We start from the raw sequence: 19789 nt of genomic DNA on the forward strand, positions 1-19789 counted from the left end.
GGACAAGCGCAGACATGGTGCTGTCCCAGGCCCCAAATCCACAGAACGATGCCAACGCGACTGAAAGAAATACTACCGACCCGATCATCTCTCCCGCTGGAGCCGAGTCTCTAATCCTGAACATCTTGCAGAACCTAGGTCACTTTGACGATCTTTTCGCTGCTGCAATTGTCAACCATGGCTTTTACCGAGTTTTCAAACGCCATGAACTTGATCTCATCAAGTCGACTCTTCGAGCCATGTCCCCTCCAGCATGGGAATTTCGGGAAATCGCGTTCCCCGGCCATGACAGTTTGCATGCACACGATCTCGAGATGACGCGGCCCGAAGAGGAATACTCTCCTACGTCGTATCTGCAGCTCCAGAAACAAGACATTCAAGTGATCCGCGCCATCAAGCTGGAGATTTTGGAAAAGTGCCAGTCGTTTGTGCGACCAGAGATATCGGTTGCGCTCATGAGCGCGAACCCATCGGAATCAGCTAGGGTAGACGATGCGTTGTGGCGCATATGGACATTTTGCACAATCTTCGGCTCGGGCAAAGGTCGAGAAGATGATCTTGTTGCGCAAATGGACTGGCTGAATGGAGGAACAATAGCCCATCAGGAAACTTGTACTTTCAGCATCTCGGGCACGGATTTCATGAATGATACGCTGGTCGGTGCTTCTGAGAGTTTTGGCAAGGGTAACGAAGGCGGGCTCAGTGCCGAGCAGCTCTTTGACATTATGGAATTATGGAACTGCTTAGCAGTGCTCTTACAAAGCTTCGAAGGCCGGACAGTTCAAGCGCGCCAGGCAGGCATATACGATGACACGGAAATCCGGGGCGGAGACATTGATGGTGAAGAGATGATGCTCGGTATGTTATTTCGTTCTCAGACCTGTTCCGCTAGCTAATTCGTCTAGATGAATGGTGTTACTACCTTATGACCTTTGGTCCAGCCGCCGTCCTGAAACTAACTGGACCCTACCATCCTTCCGACCCCAAAGGCTTTGCTATTGCTGCTGAGAACGGCTGGGTCAACTGGAAGCCTCCAACTCTCGGAGATACTCGTCGCAAGTTTCTCCGGGAAGCCGCTTCTCGCATCTACGAAGACAAGATAGCAAATACCTACGCAAAAATCTCTACCCGCGACGTCCAGCGCGAGCAATCCAAGATGCGCATCCAAAAGCATATCAAGGAACTCCATCAGCGCAAGAAAAGCGGCGAAACTGGCCCGATGATTTCCATGTCGCAAGAACGACCCATGTCGGACTGGGATACAGTTCTCAGGAACCTGACTCGTCCTCCGATTCCTAAACAAGGTTCAACAGGCGATATTATCACTCATGTGCCTGGTCTCAAATCATCAGTAGCAATTCCCAACGGAGGCTACTCCATATCGGAGCTCCCGGCAACAAGAACCCCTTCACCAACTCAAAGGATAGTCGCTCGACCGCTGCTACCGACCCCAGCTCCCTCAACGATACCTGCCCTCGACCAACATAGTGTAGTCTCAGGCCTACCACCCGGTGAAGAAAATGTAGCGTCGCCTCAATGGAGAACAGCAGCAAGGCCTCTTCTCCCGTCCCCATCAATATCCACCTTCCAGAGCAACCGCGACCTGTACACCCTGGACGCCATCTCCAGTATCGGTTCACCATCCCGTCGCATGATCGCCGAACCTCTCCTCCCAACTCCCTCGACCACGACAGCATCCAACACACGCGACTGGCAAGCCGGCGGCACAGTCATCTCGATGCCCTCGATCCTCGAAGACGCACCTTCCCACCATCCTCTATCCCCCGTGCAAGCCCGACCCAATCATCTTGTTTTCCATCAACGCAAAGAGAGCCGCGACAGCGACCTCAGCTCATCCGCCAGTCCCCGAAGCGCAATCTTCCAGCAGCACGAGCGCCAACACTCCATCTACTCGAGCCCCAGCCACGAAAACACTGCCGAGAAAGCGATTTACCGCATCGTAGAAATGGGTTTTACGCCCGAGCAAGCAAGAGATGCCCTGCGTGTGACGGATCTCGGGTCTGGGCTCAGAGTTGACTGCGCGGTGGAGTTGTTGCTTAGCCGACAGGCATGAGATCATATCCGATGATATCTGTACGCATGACCGCACATATCAATACGTTTGCTCTTTTCACATCTTCGATTTGTTCCTTTTATTTTATTTTAGCATTGTACCTCCTTTTGAGGCTACACACTTGCATTCGCTTTTCCTCACTATTCGCTCAAGATCAAAGCCTATACTACGAGATACCCTTGGCTTTCCATATACCCTCGTTTTCGTTTTTACTTTTGCATTCTTTCTCGCATCCTTCACATCTGCATGCATGCATGGAATTGGTGGCATTTGTTGGATGTGGAAGTCATTCTTCTTGTTAACATATTTTGTAATCGTCATGTTTTGGATGTATATACGCTCGCTAGCTAGGATATTATATGTCATGAAAATTTGGGGTGGTTTTTGATCGATCCAGACTTTGTTGCTGGTGGCTGAATTGATTGGTTTACATGATGTGAGTTTTGTGGATAGTGAATTGTGTAGAAGGTGTTCGTAATTGAGATATGGGTGTGGATCTCCATGGAAATTTGATGTTTTGTTCGGTTCGATTCCGCACATCTCCCTGTCGAGTAACGGTCGTCGTGGTTGAGCGTGATTTGCGCCATTCCAATTTGGATTCTTGCAAGGTAGCAACGGCACAAGCGCTGGAGAAAGCGATTGTACTGAGCAGACGGACGGGCATACATCATCCCGTTCTATAGTAGACACCGCGCCACCTGCGATGCGCCAGCACATCGTCCCAAAGCCGTAGGAGCGAGCATACACCAATCGTCAACTACCAGCAGCAAAACCCGCATCACCGAGTTTCACACAACCCTTCCCCCCATAGCACCACAAATCCATCCCCTTCCCCACCCCAAAAAATGCTTAAATCCACAAATCTCTCCTTCTTTCCCTCCTCCACCCTGCTCACCTACAGCAATCACAACAATCCATACACTCACCACAGCACCCCAAGGTCTCGCTAAAACACCGCCCAATGATGGAAAAACACGCCACCCACGCCTCGATGCACCAGGGCCCCGCAAGCGTGCAATCACAGTTCCGTATGCAGCGCGAACAGCAATCTTCCTGGCGGCTTGATCCAACGGGCCCGCTCGAGTCCTCGAGGTCGGCTGTGGGTTCGTTCATAGGTGCGTAGTTCATTTTCGTTTAACTGTCTCCCGTTTCCCGTTTCCCGATCTCTTTTTTTGTTTTTGTTTTTGAAAGTGGAGGTAAGAGGCGGGAAGTTGTAGTGTGGCGGGTATCGATATAACCCCCCTCGATCCAGTTAACGGTGATAACGATGGTGATGGGGATATGTGCGTCGTTAATCCCGTGATTAGGCGTAGTAATCGTCCTTGCGCATCGATAGCAGCCAGCCCCTTAGACTTCCTCGTGAAAGAAGGAAAACAAAGAACAAAAAAGCTCAAGTTCCTATAGTTACCAGTACGGCAAACGCACCCCACCCAAACAATTGCTAAAACTCTTGTGACTAATGACGTTGTCGAAGAAATAAAAAAATCTCCGATAAGACAAGAATAAAAGATGCGTCAAAGTGTCTGGGAAAATAGAGGGTAATGTGCAACTAGTAAGTTCGTCTCTCCCCTTGGGGCAGCGCAGCGCAGCGCAGCGCACGCCCCTGATTAAAGCTCGTTAGCACTACTTAACTACTGGCACCGAGCGCGCGGGGGGCCCAACACATTAACAACGTTTTTACACAAGGCGACCAGCGCAATGCCACAAATTAAATTCAACACAGCCTCGCTCTACTCTAGTAGGGGGAAAGTTGCAACGCCCCATGGTGTTATTCATAGAAACGGAACACGAAAAAAAAGGCAAAAATGAGGAGAGAGAGCGGGCGCGGAATTTTTTTTTTAAAAAAAAAAATGAACGCACGCTGCACGAGAGAGAGGTAGAGAGTCGGTAGTATCCCGAATTTCCGCATGTGACAGCATGCATTATACCAAAACCATAGCGATGTATTCATCAATTACTCCTCTTGTACAGCCCCAAAACGTACAGTTGCTTGAACCGAAAACCCCCAAAAAACATATACGTCTGATTTGCATTCTCAACTTGGGGAAGGGGAACGGTGGGGGGTATCTTGCATAATTACATGCAAACGCCAGGTTGCCCGAAAAAAACAAAACAAAACCCAGATTAAAAACAAATCTCAATAATAGGTAAATCGAGAAGAACAGCCCACATGAAATCTTTTAAACCATATCCATCCATTCTAAACCCTTATAACGATATGAATCCCCAGACCCCTAGCCTCACGAATAGAGCAGGCAAGACACGTTCTCCCCACGCGGCTAACAAGAGCATGGAGACCCCTCTCGGCGCACCAAGCTCGAGCGAGAACCTCGAGATCCCACGATGTGCGGGCGTCGAGAACAAGCACTGCTTTCTTGGTCTCGCGGATCGTGTCTGCTTCGCTATAATCACTCTGGGACAGGGCGAGTATGCGTTCACTCGACTTTGACGTGTGCAGTTCAAAGGGGAGGAGGAAGTCTGGATCCAGAATGTCTGTCACGGGTATGATCTTGTACGAATACAATTTGTGAAGTAAGTGGGCATCCAAAGGCTTGCTGCCTGTTGCGAGTCCCTCGCCGGCCGCTTCGTCAGGAACATCGTACATGCGTTTTGGTTCATTGGTAGGGGCGTCTGGTGGATGTGATAGTAATGGCTCGAAACCATGGCTGTTGCGGCGGGACATGGTTTCGCTGTGTTTGGATGAAGATCTTGATAATGTTCCTGTGACGGAGCGTCTTAGAACCCTTGGCCGATGCGTAGAAGCTGGCCCAGATGCTGCTGGCGTGCATGGCCATGATGTTACAAACTGGATATCGTAGGCAAGCGTTAGTGTATGGCTGACCGACCCGTCGGCTGAAACAAATGTCATAGCTGGAGAGTGTATATCACTCTCAGAGTATGGTCCTGTCAAGCTGTCGCCATCGATGAGATCAGCATTCATGGGGACGAGCTCCCACTGTGAAAAGCCAAGAGAAGAGGTTGGCATCTGGTCAAGATCCCGGAGAAGTACAAAATCCTCTGATTTGGCAGGAGCAGTAGAATCTCCAGGCACAACTGCAGAATCTCGCAAGACGACATCGGAGTCATCTCTCTCCTGCACGCGGTTTTCGTAGGGGAGAACCTCACTGTGAATAGAGTACCAGCGTTCAGCTGAATTCTCCGGCAGTTTCGGGCAAGACACCCAGCCCATGCACTCTGCGGAACCTTTTACACAAGCCAAGATGCGCCCAACGATGGAGTTCTTGCTCCAGAAAGTCCTGTCACCGAAAGTGAAACCCCCATATAGATTGGCAGAGTGACCGAGGTTGGCGACGGCAATCTCATCATTCTCGAGTAGTGTGGAGATAAGCAGGTGTGAAATAGCCTCTCCAGGGAGGACGAGCCCCGTGAGGTATGACCGACTAAGCCACCCACCAACATTGTTCACAAAGGCCGTGGACTGGTCCTCGAGAGCTGGCAAAGTAGGGGTAAGGGCCATATGGAAAGCTCGAGAGTTGTTGCGCTCTAGCGCTGGTTTTGAAGTTTGCCCAAAGTAGCTCTCCATCTGAAAGCTGGAGGCTGGTGGGGTTTGTAAAGGGGTTGCGTATACACTGAGGCCAGAAGGAGATTCTGGGCTTGTCAACCTACCACTTGGGGATGATGGTGTGGCATCCTCGCTCTTGATCTGTGGCGCCAACTTGCGAACAAGTTGGGCGGACACGATGTCTAGGCCAGGCCACTGTATAACAGTGGCAAAGTGAAGAAGACCGGAGATCTGCCGCGTCTGGTGCTGCGGAAACAAGATGAGGTCTGATTGGGGCAACTCGTGGTGGGCATTCTCAGCGAACAGGGATAGCAAGCCCCCCGACTTGGGTTTAGGAGACGTTTGGGAGCCTCCCATGATGGCAATATTGTCCAAAAATGTGCGGGCAAGGACCAGATCCCAATCAATCTTTCGAGTTTTGGATTGAAGAAACGCTTCGACATCTTGGGGGTTGATGCGCAATCGGACGGCAGCATCAGCGGCGTCGGCATTTGTGTAGGCATCTAGCCGGAGCAGCAGCTCGCATGCCAAGATGATTTGGAGGAGCAGAATCTCGCGCTCAGTCCACAGGGGCTGTGTTTCTTGCTCATGCTCAGGTACCAGCTCTGGTTCACTCCACAATATCTGGCCCAGCCTAATCCTCCACTCTACCAGGCTGAAATCGTACCAAATTCCTTTCAAGTCTAGCACCCTAAGTAAGGCGGCAATCTGCGTTTGCATTCCAGTGGGATCGTCGGTCGCGCCGTCGTAGCCAGGCGGGGTCAGGAACTTGGTGAACAAGTTGGCGTACAGGTCCCCAGACGTCTGAGTATTGAGAATAGTCATGGGCTCGGGACTATCGTGGAATGCCTCGTACATGTCTTGAAACTCTCCTAAGCGGTCGTATATCAGGCGGAGGTCGACTGAACGGATACCCAGACGCTCCGGGTTGGTGTGCAACAATTCCTTGTTCTTAGTCGCCTCGACCGAGTCGGCGGCTGATTGGGATGCTTGGGGTTGGCTGAGAAGGACATCAGACTCGGGCAACTCGAGAAAGTGGGCGAAGCCAATTGTTCCAGGCTCGATGCCCTGAGTGCCAAGCATAGAAGGGGTTTCGACCGCGTCGACTGCATATCCATTGTACTCTTTCGGGGTCTCGTCAAGGGGCTGGGCCTTGAGAGTGTGTTTGTGTAGGGTTGCAGCGGAGAAGGCAGGCTCCGCAAGAGGAGCAACGTCGGTCGCGTCCTTGGTGGCAGCCTGGACACTCCAAGGAAACGAGGCTGTCGGGGTGCGGCGGCCGTTGACTATTGCGACTCGGAATTGCGGGGCGCCGGCAAAAAGGACGTGAAGCTGGGTGTCGGTCAAGGAGTCGGTCTGGTGCGGGCTAGTGTCTTGCAGTGGTAGTGATTGTGGCAGTGGTGTGGGAGTAGGTTTGGGTGCTGGTGGGCCATGGGGGTCGGGGGCATTGCTACCATGGTCGGGGGCGGTGGTGTTTACGGGTGGCGGGGTCGGGCCAGTGTCGTCGACGTGCTTGGTGGGTGCCTGCAGAGGGAAGATGACATTAGCGGGCCGGTGTTGTATGTTGTTGTAGAGTCGTGGTCAGCGTACCATTGTCTTGTCGCGAGGTTGGGATTGACGGTGCTTCCATGACTTGAAGAAGTTGGCAATCTTCTGTCTCTTGCTTGCCCTCCTTGTGAGCGGGCCTGGCTTGTCGTTCATCATATCAGTGTGCAGCCTTGGCAGCATACCGACGGCGGCGGCGGCGGCGACAGCGGCAACGACAATGACAACAACAATCACAACAACGACTCTGCATGGCGGAGGGGATATAGTACATAAGGGGAGCAGGGGCTGGGCACAACAGGCGGGCTACACACATGCACGTCAAGCATGGCAGATATCCCTGTCTGGCAGGCGAGCAGAAGGCCTGGATGGCTGTTGGGTGGAGAGGTTGCAGCTGCGCGGTCCCTGTGCCGCATCAGGGCGATCAGAAGATGACGTCCGCTCATTAGCTGCAGCGCTGCAGCTCTAGCACAGCCGCCGCCGCTACGACGCCAGTCTGATATGTCTATGATATTCACACTAATACAATACGCCATATATGTACATGGCTATGTAGTGTATGTACGTACTTTCTTATTGATCGTCCTTGTTCTCTTTTGTGCTGCTCGACACGCGCCTCTCTTTGTCCCTGTATGGCACAACTAACTGATGACGCTATTGCGGACCGCTCGCCTCTACTTACCCACGTCCCCACCAGCGCGAGCCGTGCCCGGTTTCTAGAACGCGGAAGCGCATCGCTCATGTCCGCGGCCCCAATTAAAGTACCATGTCCAGATGGTCAGCACAAGATTTGTGAAAAGCAAAACCAAGAGTCCCCCGTTGTTTGGTTCCCAGGAGAAGGTGGCCGGCTGTGATTGGGCGGCCCGCCACGTGACTTTGATTGATAGCCATGGAGATGGACACGCCGCTGACTCGGGCTGCCGCCTGATGTCCGCACAAGCATGAATCGCCACTATACTTATCCTGTCGTATAGTCAGAACATCATATGTACTTGTACATACTTGCTCCCACAAGACTGACCCAGCGTGGATTGCTGCCCCCCTCCCCCCTCCCCCCTCCCCTTTTCTTTTGCTTGGGTATGGGTATGGGTATATATACGTGTACTAGTCCTCTCACTTGTGCGCCGCCTCCACCCATCTCACATCGCTTCCGGCACAAGGCTGAGGGAGGGCCGTTTGTGGAGCGGTTCAACAGGCCGGCGGACAAGCGCAGGGTTCCGGTTACAGAATGGCGGCGATCACGTCTGCACCACGTCCCAAACAACACCGCGTTCTGGACTTCTTCGATGCTGTCGCACACCTGGCTAGACTCGAGTACATAGACGCGTAGGCCTAGCAAGCACAGTGCCATCGACTTGGGCAACACCACAAGCCGCAATCTCCGGCTTGCGCATGCTTCAAGATGCTCTTCACTTTGGTGTTCCCCACGACTGGTTCCCAAGCCCGCTTGATAGCCATTACGCTAGCCAAGTAGCTGCCCACCTCCCCCAGCTTGAGCTCCACTTTAGCGACCCCATCCCTCCTCCGTGCTGCTTATCTACCTAACCTTTCCATCCTGCCACACTTCTTTGCAACCTTTGCAGACACTTTGCTCTCATGCGAATGCATATGAAAACACAGTCTGCCCCAACGCTGGTGCAGCAACCCAGCTCTCTTGTCCCTTCCTGCCCAAGGCGGACCCTACCGCTGATCCCGCCCCTCCGCTGCAACTAGTCCTCCCGGAGAATGCCCGAGCTGACGTAAAGTCTGGCAAGAACATGTCCTCACAACCACCTGCAAATGCTGTTCTCAACAAGAGGAAGCAAACAAAAAGCCGCAATGGTACGCTCTGAATCTCCTCCTCTTATCCTCTTCGCCGCCACCCAACATGTGCCCATTTCCTGCCAAACCACCATGCTGATGCCCTTGCCTAGGATGCATCACATGCAAAGCAAAGCGCTTGAAATGTGATGAGAAGAAGCCCACTTGCGACCAGTGTGCACGGCGTGTAGTGCTGTGCGGTGGCTACAAGAAGGACTTCAAGTGGAGACCTTTCGAAGAACCCATCGTCAGGGGGAAATCAAATGCCAAGTCACGCAAAGGTCGGTTGCTCGATCAAAATAGCAAACCTCTCCTAACAGATATAGATCACATACCCGCCTCTACTCACTCACCACCCCAATACCATGCCAGTAACCACGGCCATCAACATGATTTCACCAGTATATCTCCCAATCCACATTTGCCCCAGTCTCAACCGCCCTACTACTTCATGCATGCTTCACCTACAGGCCCATCATTCCCTCAGCCTCCACTCGAAACAGCAGAAAACTTGCCCACCGCCCCATCCGCATCACCCTTCATAACAAGACACCAGTTGACATCACCTATCGACTCACACGCACAAGCATCTCTAGCATCATGCAGTACGTTTGGGGCGGAGAGCACAAGCACAGCACAAACTCAGGGAACGGCCGATTCCAGCATCTCGTCTGGTCAATCACCCCGTCTTGTAGATCTCCTAATGCCGGGAACAGACCTCAGTGTGCCACCAGAAGAATACTCGTCGTTCCTAACTCAGCATGAAGCCTTCTACCAGCCCACCGGCCTAACTCCACCAGCGCCAACCGATCAGGACGACGATAACGAAGAACTAGTGCGCTACGCTCGTCAAGATCCGGGAAACTGGGTCCTACCACTGCCCTCGCCTGCCTCATCCAGCTCAAGCACATCTTCATCAGACTCTCCTACCTGCCGAATACCTGCTCAGATACAGCTTTCTTCCTTTTCAGCAGAATCTTTGTCACGTCGCTACCATCGCGACACATGCGGCGTGCTGTCTGTCAAAGATGGTCCAACCGAGAATCCATGGCGAACTCTAATCTGGCCTCTGACACGAGAATGTCCCGCGCTCTATCACGCAATCGTCTCCATGACATCGTTTCATCAGTCCAAGGACATTCCCATTCTGCGCATTCAAGGGATCGATCATATGCGAAGTGCAGTTCATGCCCTGGCTGAAGGCCTACCAAACATGCGTGTCGATGCAGCCATCTCCACCACCCTGGTACTGGCTTTTGCCGAGTCTTGGGATCAACACATTAGCACAGGCATCAACCATATCAAAGGTGCAAAGGTCCTGATCAACCAAGCACTTATGCAACACCGCCTAACGCCTATGAAGGGCGAGGAGTGGACTCGCTTGAAATTCCTTTGCAACGCCTGGATTTACATGGACGTCCTTGCTCGCTTGACATCCACTGACAAAGATCAGACCTACGATGTCGACACCGTTCAAGAAAGTATTTATGGAACCGGCGAGACTGACACAACTGTTGACCCGTTGATGGGCTGTGCGCACACTCTGTTCCCGATTATTGGTCGTGTGGCAAACCTCGTCAGGAAGGTGCGAAGGTCCAACAGCAATGGACCTACAATCATCTCGCAGGCTATGCAGCTCAAATCCCAGCTCGAAGACTGGGTCCCACCTTCCTTCATCGAGGACCCCGAGGATGAATCAACAAGCCCGCATGACACAATAAAAACTGCAATCGCCTACCAAAATGCAACGCTATTGTATCTACACCAGGCTGTTCCGGAAATCCCGTCACAATCTTCGAGTGCGCTGGCAAAGAAGGTTCTGTGCGACTTGGCGACAGTTGACCCGCGCTCCCGCTCAATCATCGTGCACATCTACCCCCTTATGGCAGCTGGCTGCGAGGCCACTAATCCCGAGGAGCGTGAATGGGTCAAAGCCCGCTGGGAACTCATGTCTTCGCGCATGAAATTGGGAATCATAGAACGGTGTTTGGAAGTCACAAAAGAAGTATGGAGTCGACGAGACGCATCCACAGCAGAGCGCATGGCCATGCAAGTGGATGACAATTGCGCGCAAAGTTTCTCGTCGTACACAACCATGCGAAATGACGAGTTCGACTTGGTAGACAAGCTCAACTGGAGAGACACACGGCATTGGGAGCAGATATCAAGTTCCCATATGAGTTCAATGGACCCAGAGGTTACAGTCAAGGGGCGATTGCATTGGCTGGGGGTCATGAAGGACTGGAACTGGGAGATTCTTCTTGGATGATTTGTAAAATCGTCATATTGTTCATTTTAATCAACCACACAATTGGCGTTTGGGCGTAAAGAGCGATACGTATCCAAAGTTAATGGTAGTTCGGTAGGGCCAAGGGGCGTTCAGTAACACCTTACAATGGCCCATGGGACCTGACAGGTTGCCGGAAATAACCTGTTTTTCCAGACAAAGTAATGTTTTAGAACCTACTGTTGCAGTAGCACTGGAACTGGTTCCAGGACGTTACGCAATTGGGTCATTTCCATATGTAGTTCCAGCAAGTCGCAGTAGATACCTCTTACGATACACAATACCTTTCTTCTCTTCCCTCCGCCACAAACAACCCTCTCCTCAAACTCGATCAGTGTGCGGGATCAAGACGCACCGGGAGTACGCAATCCCATGTAGCGCCAATTTCGGTAAATTTTCCTTCCACGTACCTACATAGTACAAGACTAAATAGTCCAAAGGAAGGAAAAACACATGTATATTTCTGAATACCCCTCTCGCCTGGAACGCCGCTTCCCGAATAGATAGGTATGGCAAATAGGCTATGCCTAGATAGGAAATCATGGAAGCTGGGTCCTCTGACATCTCTGTACCTGAGTTGCATGAACTCGTCCTACTATTGAAATTTAAATTGCAAAATAAAGAAAAAAACGTGATGGTCAGGTGAGGTAAAAGATTGTGAATACAACAATGAACAACCAAGTCAACGAGAAAAAAAAAGGTATTTCGAGAACATTTTGGAGACCAGAATTGCTAATACACCAGCTAGAAACCGTCCCAATAATCACTACACCGCACCCCTTCTTCTTTTTTTTTAAATGACCAAAATTTATTTAGACACCTCTACTGAATCTTAATCTCCCAGCTCACGCACACACACATAACACACGAATCACAGCACGTCATCACCAACGCATACGCATCCCAACCCTACACGGCTGCAACCTTCCCATCCGCACACCCATAGGAGAAGCACTCGTCACATGGCCACTCGGTCACATGTCCATTCAATCACCTCTCACACACCCCTGCAACCTTGTGCGACCACCTAAGAGTATGACGCGATCCTGCATGTGAAAGTTTGATCAAAATTTCGACGTGGCTATGTTTGGTCGTACGAAAAGGGACAGGGGTGAGCGGATTATAGACTGACGGGGTTTGGGCCACTAGTGGGTGGGTATGTGACTGGGATGTGATGGAGAGGGTGTGAATGTGATGTTTGTTTGTTTGCCACGCTATGGTTGTGTGTGGTCGGGTGTGCTGGATGTGTTTGGATTGCTGGCTGTAAAAGTTATTGGGGGTAGAGTCGTAGGAGGGATGTAGGGAGATAGGAGGCTTGGTGATGTGGGAAAAAGAGGGAAGGAGGTGAGTCAAGTTGATGTTTTTTGTTATATGGTGTATCAGGACGGATGTACAGCGAATAGCCTATAGTGGCTTTCTTGAATTCAATCATATGTGATGTCGTCCCTTTTGGTCATTCCTTCCTTGCTTTTGTTCAATCGCATCCTCATGCGCCCTTCTGCACCAGGTCCGATACTTGTTGCTCAATGGCCTTGTCGTCGAGGCCCTTGAGCGGCAACTTCCTCTCCTTTCCGAAATCTACAATTGTCAACCGTAATTAGCATTCCTTGTCCTCATGTATCTCTCTCTTGTAACTACGTTTCTACGCACCGAATCTCGCAAAGACTGTGGGCTCGGTGCCGCTGGCTTCTCGGATCATAATGGGAATCGATGGGTTGGCCTTCTTCATGGCGGGATAGCTTCGGGTGAGGAAGTTCCTGTATCACTCCGTCAGCTAAAGTTTCATTCCCAACCACCCAATCATGCGCAATCGCGTTTGCGACTCCCCTCGCTCAAAAACATCTTGTATCGTGGAAGCGCATACCTTGTCGCAGCGCTGTGCTCGCTAGTCTGGCAAAACAGGAAGCGCAGCTCCTTGAGCCCATTTCCAAATACTTTCGAGGCCATTGCGAGAAACGTGGGCGTGAAGATCGTTTGCGTGAAGATCGTTTGCGTGAAGAGTGTCAATTGGAGGGAAGTGTCGTCACCCTCCAAAAGCGCCCGCCCGCGCCGACATTCAATGTTCGTCGAGCTGGCCCCCGGCCAGGAACGCGCTATACCCAAAATAGCCTAACACTGTCGGAGCAACGAAGCGCCATTGTTTAATCCCGGATTTGTCCCATCTGACGAACCCTCAGGCCCGACATCGCCGCCAACGACAAACGACCTCAGCATTTGTCAATTGCTTCCGGACCTCATTTACCCTTCTCCGGACAACGCCCCGACCCTTCCTTTCCCGACAACAGAGTGAGAGGGACAGAATACACAGCAATCATGTCGTTCCGCCCCGGCTCCCGCATCTTCAGCTCCTTCCGACCTTTCTTCCAACGCGCAAATGCCCGCCGACGAGTCAACACGGCTGCTGGCGCCGAGCCCGCTGGATTTCAAAAGTTCTGGAACAGTCCCATCGGCCCAAAGACTGTGCATTTCTGGTACGCACCGCTTCGCCTTCCCGTAGTCTTCGATCCTTTGCGACGACGCACGTTTTCTTTTAGAAGATTGCGGCTTCAAAGTTTCCCCCGCAATGTCCGAAGCGTCGCGTGCGCAAGTGACTTTGTCCAAACCGCACCCTTGCCAAACATGAACACAGCATACGAACGTCAATATGTACTGACACTTCTGCAGGGCCCCAGTAATGAAATGGGGTATGGTCCTCGCCGGCGCCTCCGACTTCTCCCGCCCCGCCGAATCCCTCTCCTTGACCCAGAACTTTGCCCTCATGTGCACAGGCGCCATCTGGACCCGCTGGTGCTTCGTCATCCGCCCCAAGAACATTGCCCTTGCCGCTGTCAACTTCCTCGTCTTCTGCGTCGGTGCGACTCAGGTCGGTCGTATTTATCTCTACAACCAGAGCTTGAAGAACACAGAGGGCCAGGCAAAGAATGAGATGCAGGATTTGAAGAATACTGCACAAAAGGCGGAGAAGGCGCTGAAATAAGTGCGGGTTGTTGGAAATGGGTTTATAGACTTGGACGTGAGTGGGGAGATGACGAGGGATGTTTTTTGTTTCCCTTGGTTCTTTCAAGGAGAGCAAGTGGGCCAGATGAAGAATAAGTCAAAATTCATTCGTGTTCACCACCATCTACCCAGTGCTAGCATTTCAGGAGTAAATCATGGTATCATATGTAGCTAGTCTTGATGATTCCCGACTGAGATAGAAATACCATGAATTTTTTGTGTGCGTAATCTACAGCTTCATCTCCCAAATCCTTACTCTGATTATCCTTGCCTCGTTGGAAATGCACAATACCGCAGGTAAACCTGCCTGCATTTTTTCCGAGAAGTACGCCATACAGGGTTTCTGCATCTCTCGAGAAAAGGAAATACTTATACAGATGATGTATTACATTAGTGGTTGCTGAACTCGGTTAGCATGTGAAACAACAGTAAGGAACGGGGAGCCCATGACAAAAGAGAAAGAAGAAGAGATAAGAAAGAAAACAAAACGTTGCAGTTGTATTACATGGCCCATGGCAAATGTATACATCATTGGGGGGGTATCAACTCTGCGTAATCATACAACACCACCATTCCTCGCATAAATCACAAAACTCCAAGAACGAAAACGGACGAAAGAAAAAAACTCCCTCAACCTCAATAATAACTCAACCCCGAAGCCCTAACCTTCTTCTTACTCTTCTTCTTCGTCTTAGTAGGCGTAGGACTCACCACATCTCTGCGCCCCACCCCGGTCGCTCTCTCCCTCTTCCTATCCCCACTCCCCATCACCTTACTCGCGCCGCCCGTCATAAAATCGCCGTACGCGCTCTCAGAATATAACGCAGGCGTCGTAGTGCCGCTGGGCATCCACTCGCTGCCGTCTTCCCAAGCACTGCCTTCAGCGTGTGCGGCGCGAACACCTTCGATGTACGCTTCCATTCTCGAGCGCTCGTCATCGTCTTCGAGGCCGCAACCGCAACCGCAGCCGACGATGCATTCGCCTTCGTCGACACCGATTTCGTCACCCATGCAGTCCATGTGTGCGACGTGGCCGCACGCGGGACATAGGTTGAAGAGGCCTGAGACGCGGATCCAGCAGATGCTGCAGCTGTAGGTGGTTTCTGCCTCTACAGGCTTGGATGTTTCAGTACTGACGGTGGGGGCTGGGCGGCTTTCGCGCCACGATGAGCCGCCGGAGACGTTGGATGTGCCTCGTGAGAGACTTGGTCTGCTGGACCGGCTCGGGGGTGGTTGCAGTTTGGACTGAGCAGGTGATGTGCTTAGTCCGGCAAGGCTCTCATCAAGCTCTGCAGTGGGCGTACGAACTGGTATCGAGAGACGCAAGTATTGTTCCGGAGGAATAAATGTATCCATAGGTAGGTCCACTATCTGTTCTTCCGATAGAATGTTTGTTATGGTGCTGGGCTGGAACTCTGTAGCCTCTGGATTGAAGGAGAAGTGCTTTGGAGATGCAGCAGATAGGCGCTTCGATTGTACCGTAGTGGGCGTTGGAGGCACTAATGTTGTTGAGGCTCTTGATACGCGTTGAGCTATCCTCTCATCCTCCTCGTCTTCATCATCGCTAGACCGTTTGATCGCGAGTGATATCGAGCCAGACTTTGAGCTGGTACGAGAATACTCGACTGGAAAGTACGAGACAAGCCCATTAAATTTGAGTACTTCAGCTCGAGCACTGACTAGACCCCAACGATTCAGCATCTCAGCATACTGCTCTCGCCAGACACGATGTAGCCAATCTTTACTTGCATCTAGTAACGGCCGACTGAAACATGCCTCATCATCGAACTGGTCTTGATTTTTGAGTGTGACCTTGATAGCCTTGCCACCATCGCCCTCTCGAGGCGTGCCGGGTACATTGCGTTCTTTGACACCTGTCGTGGCGTAGCTGCCTTCATCATCCACCTTTTCGTAGTCCGAGTCGGATTCGCCAATGTAGTTGATATCGACGTGCTCAGACTGTCCGAAGCTTGCGCGCTTTCCTTGCTTTGTGCGTGGGGCTGCCATACTGTTTTGGTCATGAGAGTCACTTCCATAGAACGTCGTTGTTCCCCAAGTCACCCCACTAGTCGGCGCAGATGTAGAAAGATCTTCGATCCGTGATCTGACCGGAGGTGAAGAAGACATTGCGTTTGCAAAAGGCCGTGACAACGCTGCTACAGCACTCGCAAAATTTGCAGTCGAGCTCTTCTTATGAGCTGTGTGGCTATTCTCTGGCGATGTTCCATATGGAGTGTGATTTGCTGTATGAGCATTTCTAATCGGAGGTATTTGAGATAACAGAGGTGGCGTGTTGCCAGTCGAGTAAGGTGTAACAGGGTCTGAATGGAATGCGTCGCTACTCCATGGCCCGTTTGAACTCCCATGACTTCCGTAGATATCGAGATTCTTAACGGATCTCTGGGATGCAGATTCATTGACCGGGGTTGCAAAGCGTGAATACGAAGGCGTAGGTGGGATGGAAATCGTGGGCTTGAACAAACTCCATGCCGCGTCCGACGAGGGAAAGTAGTCTAGGGAGAATGCCGGTGCTTCCATAGACATAGGGAGCTGGGATTGCCGCATTTTAGCCATGGCTGAGGTCACACCTTCGCGTGTAGCAGGTTCCGCAAATATGCAAGACAACATGGCAAGCATCTGAACATCTGCCAGGCGCTCAAAGTGGTCAAAAAGTGCAGGTATCAGCCAAGTGACGATAGGGTGATGACCCCACTTGACCCGAGCATTGAGCGGAGGGTTAGTCACACTTTCTGACTCGTCAAACGCGAGGTCGAGCCCGCTGTCTTTACGTTTAATCCTTACTAGAGCCCTTCGGGCCAGCACAAGGACCTGGTCTCTCCGGTATTGTTGAGGAAGTATCTCCACAGGTACTTCATTGCTCAAGATTAGTTTACAAAGCATCCAAATATCGGCAAGATCCTCGAATCCGTGCCTTCTTGCTACTTCAGAGTTGTGCTCGCAAATGATGGGCCCAGGACCAAAAATTCGGTATTCCTCCGCAAGAACGCGCTTGCTTGGAACCATGTCGTCCGTAGCCGAGAACAGGATAGACACTGTGGATTTAGTCTTGGATGGCTGTTTTGCCACACCACCCGAAGAAGGTAACGAGTTCCGTGATTGAAAGCGAGAGATAGATTTCTGCCAAGCCAGGGGAGGCTGAAAGTTTCCAATACGTGCATTCCCGTCATGATCAGAGCCAGATGAAGACGATGGAGTGGAAGAAGTTTCCCAAGAGCCAACAGAAGACGATGGAGACGACGCTCCATCTGAATCCTCAGCACGACGGGAAGTAAAGCGACCAAAAGAGTCAAAGATATCGTTCTTCAGGCCACTTTGGCGAAGATTTCTTGCAATCTGAAATCTGAACACCTCTGAGCCAGGCGTTGATTTTACTGGTGGTATCCTTGCAACCACAAGGGACCCATCGGCTGAGAACCGGGCAGTACACTGAATGGGAAGAGGGATGTCAGCATTCATATGAGAGGATTGCATCACGTCATCAGTAAACTCGCCCTCGTGATCCTCGTCTTCGCTGGAGCTTTCTCCCGGCAAGGGTCCAAGATCTTCGAGTGGCTCAACGTCTTCGCCCAGATCCAGGCTATCGTCCAAAGCACGCTCTCCCAAAGCATACGAGAGTACTGCTTCCAGAGCCTCGCGTTCCTGTTCAGCACAAGTAGCAGCGATGCGATGCATATTGTGGACTAGTTCTTCTTGGTGTTCTTTGCTGATGGATGCCGTTGTCCTCTCAAATTCAATGTCTAGTGGGGTTGGTATCCTGTGGCGAATAGAATCAGGCTGTCCGTTTTCAACAGCCTTGGGGTAAGCAGATGGAAACCTGATAGTAAATCGAAGAAACACAAGCTTTGCACCATCAGTTGCAGGATCGTAGTCACCCCAAGGCCCGTTAAACGAAACCTTGATGTAGCGGCCCGGCACGTCAATCTCTTCGAAAGCGAGCTTCTTGTATTTGTTGCCGACGTATGATATTTCGGCACCGAGGTCATTCTGCTCCTGGTACGGGTACTTCTCGCCAAGATCTTGTTGGTTGGGTCGAGCGTGAATATCATTGACATTGTTGTGACGATCACCCCCAAATTTGACTCCGTTGATCCAAGTGATATGGTTAACAACACGTGGGTCGTTTCGGCGAATGGGCTGGGCAGTCATGGTCTCTCTCTGCACTATCTCTGGATGTATCTTGGCGTGTGTTTGTCCAGGAAAGCGAGAAGTATGAACGTCTTCGTTGAGGGAGTAGTTCTGCAGCAAGGTTGACAAATTTCCTTTCCGTTGTTGGCGTGGTGGACCAAAGTAGTCCCGATCACCTGCAGTAGTGGTAGGAATAGGACCATCGCGATAGGATACATAGGCAGCCCCTCTCCGCGTCGCACTGGGCTCTTCGACAAGCCGTTCGCCTTTTCGATAGCCGACAGCCCTTTCGAGAAGCTTGGGATCGAGGTGATGAAGTTGTAGGCGCCTGTCAGTCCCCCAAGAAATCAACTGGAAGTCACGATTATCGATGCCGTAGTCAGTAGAGCCACGAGAACGCCATAGGAACTCGCGGACTTGAGCATCAGAATCGTGCTTTTGAAAGGCATGAACTGGCTCATCATTAAAAGTTGATGCATCGCTATCTTTGGCGTGCTTATACAGCCAAAGGTTCGAATTGCCTCGTTGCGGCATGGCAAGAATGCCGTGAGGAAAGGGCGTATGTCGCGCTCGCCATACAGGATAATGAGTGCGGATGACGCGCCGGGGGACAGTGATATGATCAGATTTGCCTACATTGCTCCAAAGCTTGATGGTAGCATCCAAAGAGCATGTCATGATCTTGCTTGGGTCGTTGCGGTTCCAGTCAATACCGTAGATCTTGGTGGTATGAGCGGCAATGGTCGAAAGGGGAGTTGCTCCATGGCGAGTATCCCAGATGTGGAGGTACTTGTCGTGGGCGCTTGCAATGATCTTGTCATTCTGGCGATTCCATTTGACTTGGGTTGCTCCAGCGGTATAGTCGGCAAGCTTCAACGGGGCTTGCCTACTCCGAAGGTCATGTATGAAGACGAAGCTGTCAACTCCACATGTCGCGAGTAAGTCTGGATGATGGGCAGAGAAATTGATGTCTGTAATGGCGCGTTCATGGGCGCGTAGCGTGTATTCAATGGGTGCTTTCTTGCTGTTGTACGGCATGGAGAGATTGTATACGAGCGCGAGCTGATTGCGGGTGGTAGCAATCCACTCTGCGCGTGCCGCAAAGGGTGACCACTGCACATCAGCGACGTCCCACGACGATTGGTTTGGAATGAAACGAGGTAAGGAAAAAAGATTGTCCAAGTCAATGATGCGGAGGCCGCTCTTGCTGGCAAGGACGATGTCGCGGCCTGCTGGGCTTATGCTGGCAGCGCCAATCTCATCATCTACTTTGACCTCGACATCGCGATCAAACGTCGGCGACTGGAACGCTGATAGAGGCCCGCCCACCGTGGCCGCCATCTTGTTGCTGGCCGTCTCGGGCATGCGCGTGTAGTCGTGACGGCGGTGGTAATGGAGCAGGCAGTGGCTCCCCTGTCCA

General features: G+C 51.6%; 7 protein-coding genes across 7 annotated transcripts; 3 read left to right on the top strand and 4 right to left on the bottom strand.

The window, feature by feature from the left end:
- Positions 1-14: 14 nt before the first annotated feature.
- COCSADRAFT_166171 (uncharacterized protein) lies at positions 15-2074 on the top strand (the record flags this gene model as incomplete). The annotated part of the gene is made up of 2 exons (XM_007696386.1): positions 15-858; positions 942-2074. 2 exons carry the CDS (start codon positions 15-17, stop codon positions 2072-2074), a joined length of 1977 nt encoding a protein of 658 aa, XP_007694576.1.
- A 42-nt stretch (positions 2075-2116) lies between these two features.
- On the bottom strand, positions 2117-2913 carry COCSADRAFT_207088 (uncharacterized protein). The gene has a single exon (XM_007696387.1). The coding sequence runs from the start codon at positions 2789-2791 to the stop codon at positions 2159-2161; it is 633 nt and encodes a 210-aa protein (XP_007694577.1). The 5' UTR covers positions 2792-2913; the 3' UTR covers positions 2117-2158.
- A 1006-nt stretch (positions 2914-3919) lies between these two features.
- On the bottom strand, positions 3920-7389 carry COCSADRAFT_130627 (uncharacterized protein). Its single transcript, XM_007696388.1, has 2 exons — positions 7185-7389; positions 3920-7118 (listed from the first exon to the last, which is right to left on the bottom strand). The coding sequence occupies exons 1-2, from the start codon at positions 7320-7322 to the stop codon at positions 4275-4277; spliced, it is 2982 nt and encodes a 993-aa protein (XP_007694578.1). The 5' UTR covers positions 7323-7389; the 3' UTR covers positions 3920-4274.
- Positions 7390-8678: 1289 nt separating this feature from the next.
- Positions 8679-11700, top strand: COCSADRAFT_105381 (uncharacterized protein). Its single transcript, XM_007696389.1, has 4 exons — positions 8679-8960; positions 9053-9220; positions 9266-11615; positions 11667-11700. The coding sequence occupies exons 1-3, from the start codon at positions 8897-8899 to the stop codon at positions 11206-11208; spliced, it is 2175 nt and encodes a 724-aa protein (XP_007694579.1). The 5' UTR covers positions 8679-8896; the 3' UTR covers positions 11209-11615; positions 11667-11700.
- Positions 11701-12635: 935 nt separating this feature from the next.
- On the bottom strand, positions 12636-13251 carry COCSADRAFT_31934 (uncharacterized protein). The gene is made up of 3 exons (XM_007695969.1): positions 13091-13251; positions 12877-12983; positions 12636-12804 (listed from the first exon to the last, which is right to left on the bottom strand). Exons 1-3 carry the CDS (start codon positions 13171-13173, stop codon positions 12713-12715), a joined length of 282 nt encoding a protein of 93 aa, XP_007694159.1. The 5' UTR covers positions 13174-13251; the 3' UTR covers positions 12636-12712.
- Positions 13252-13539: 288 nt separating this feature from the next.
- On the top strand, positions 13540-14203 carry COCSADRAFT_155389 (uncharacterized protein; the record flags this gene model as incomplete). The annotated part of the gene is made up of 2 exons (XM_007696390.1): positions 13540-13697; positions 13891-14203. 2 exons carry the CDS (start codon positions 13540-13542, stop codon positions 14201-14203), a joined length of 471 nt encoding a protein of 156 aa, XP_007694580.1.
- Positions 14204-14505: 302 nt separating this feature from the next.
- Positions 14506-19747, bottom strand: COCSADRAFT_207121 (uncharacterized protein). The gene has a single exon (XM_007696391.1). It carries the CDS (start codon positions 19732-19734, stop codon positions 14860-14862), a length of 4875 nt encoding a protein of 1624 aa, XP_007694581.1. The 5' UTR covers positions 19735-19747; the 3' UTR covers positions 14506-14859.
- Between the last annotated feature and the right edge of the window lie 42 nt (positions 19748-19789).

Source organism: Bipolaris sorokiniana (assembly GCF_000338995.1).
Source record: "Bipolaris sorokiniana ND90Pr unplaced genomic scaffold COCSAscaffold_1, whole genome shotgun sequence".
Classification (NCBI taxonomy): Eukaryota; Fungi; Ascomycota; class Dothideomycetes; order Pleosporales; family Pleosporaceae; genus Bipolaris; species Bipolaris sorokiniana.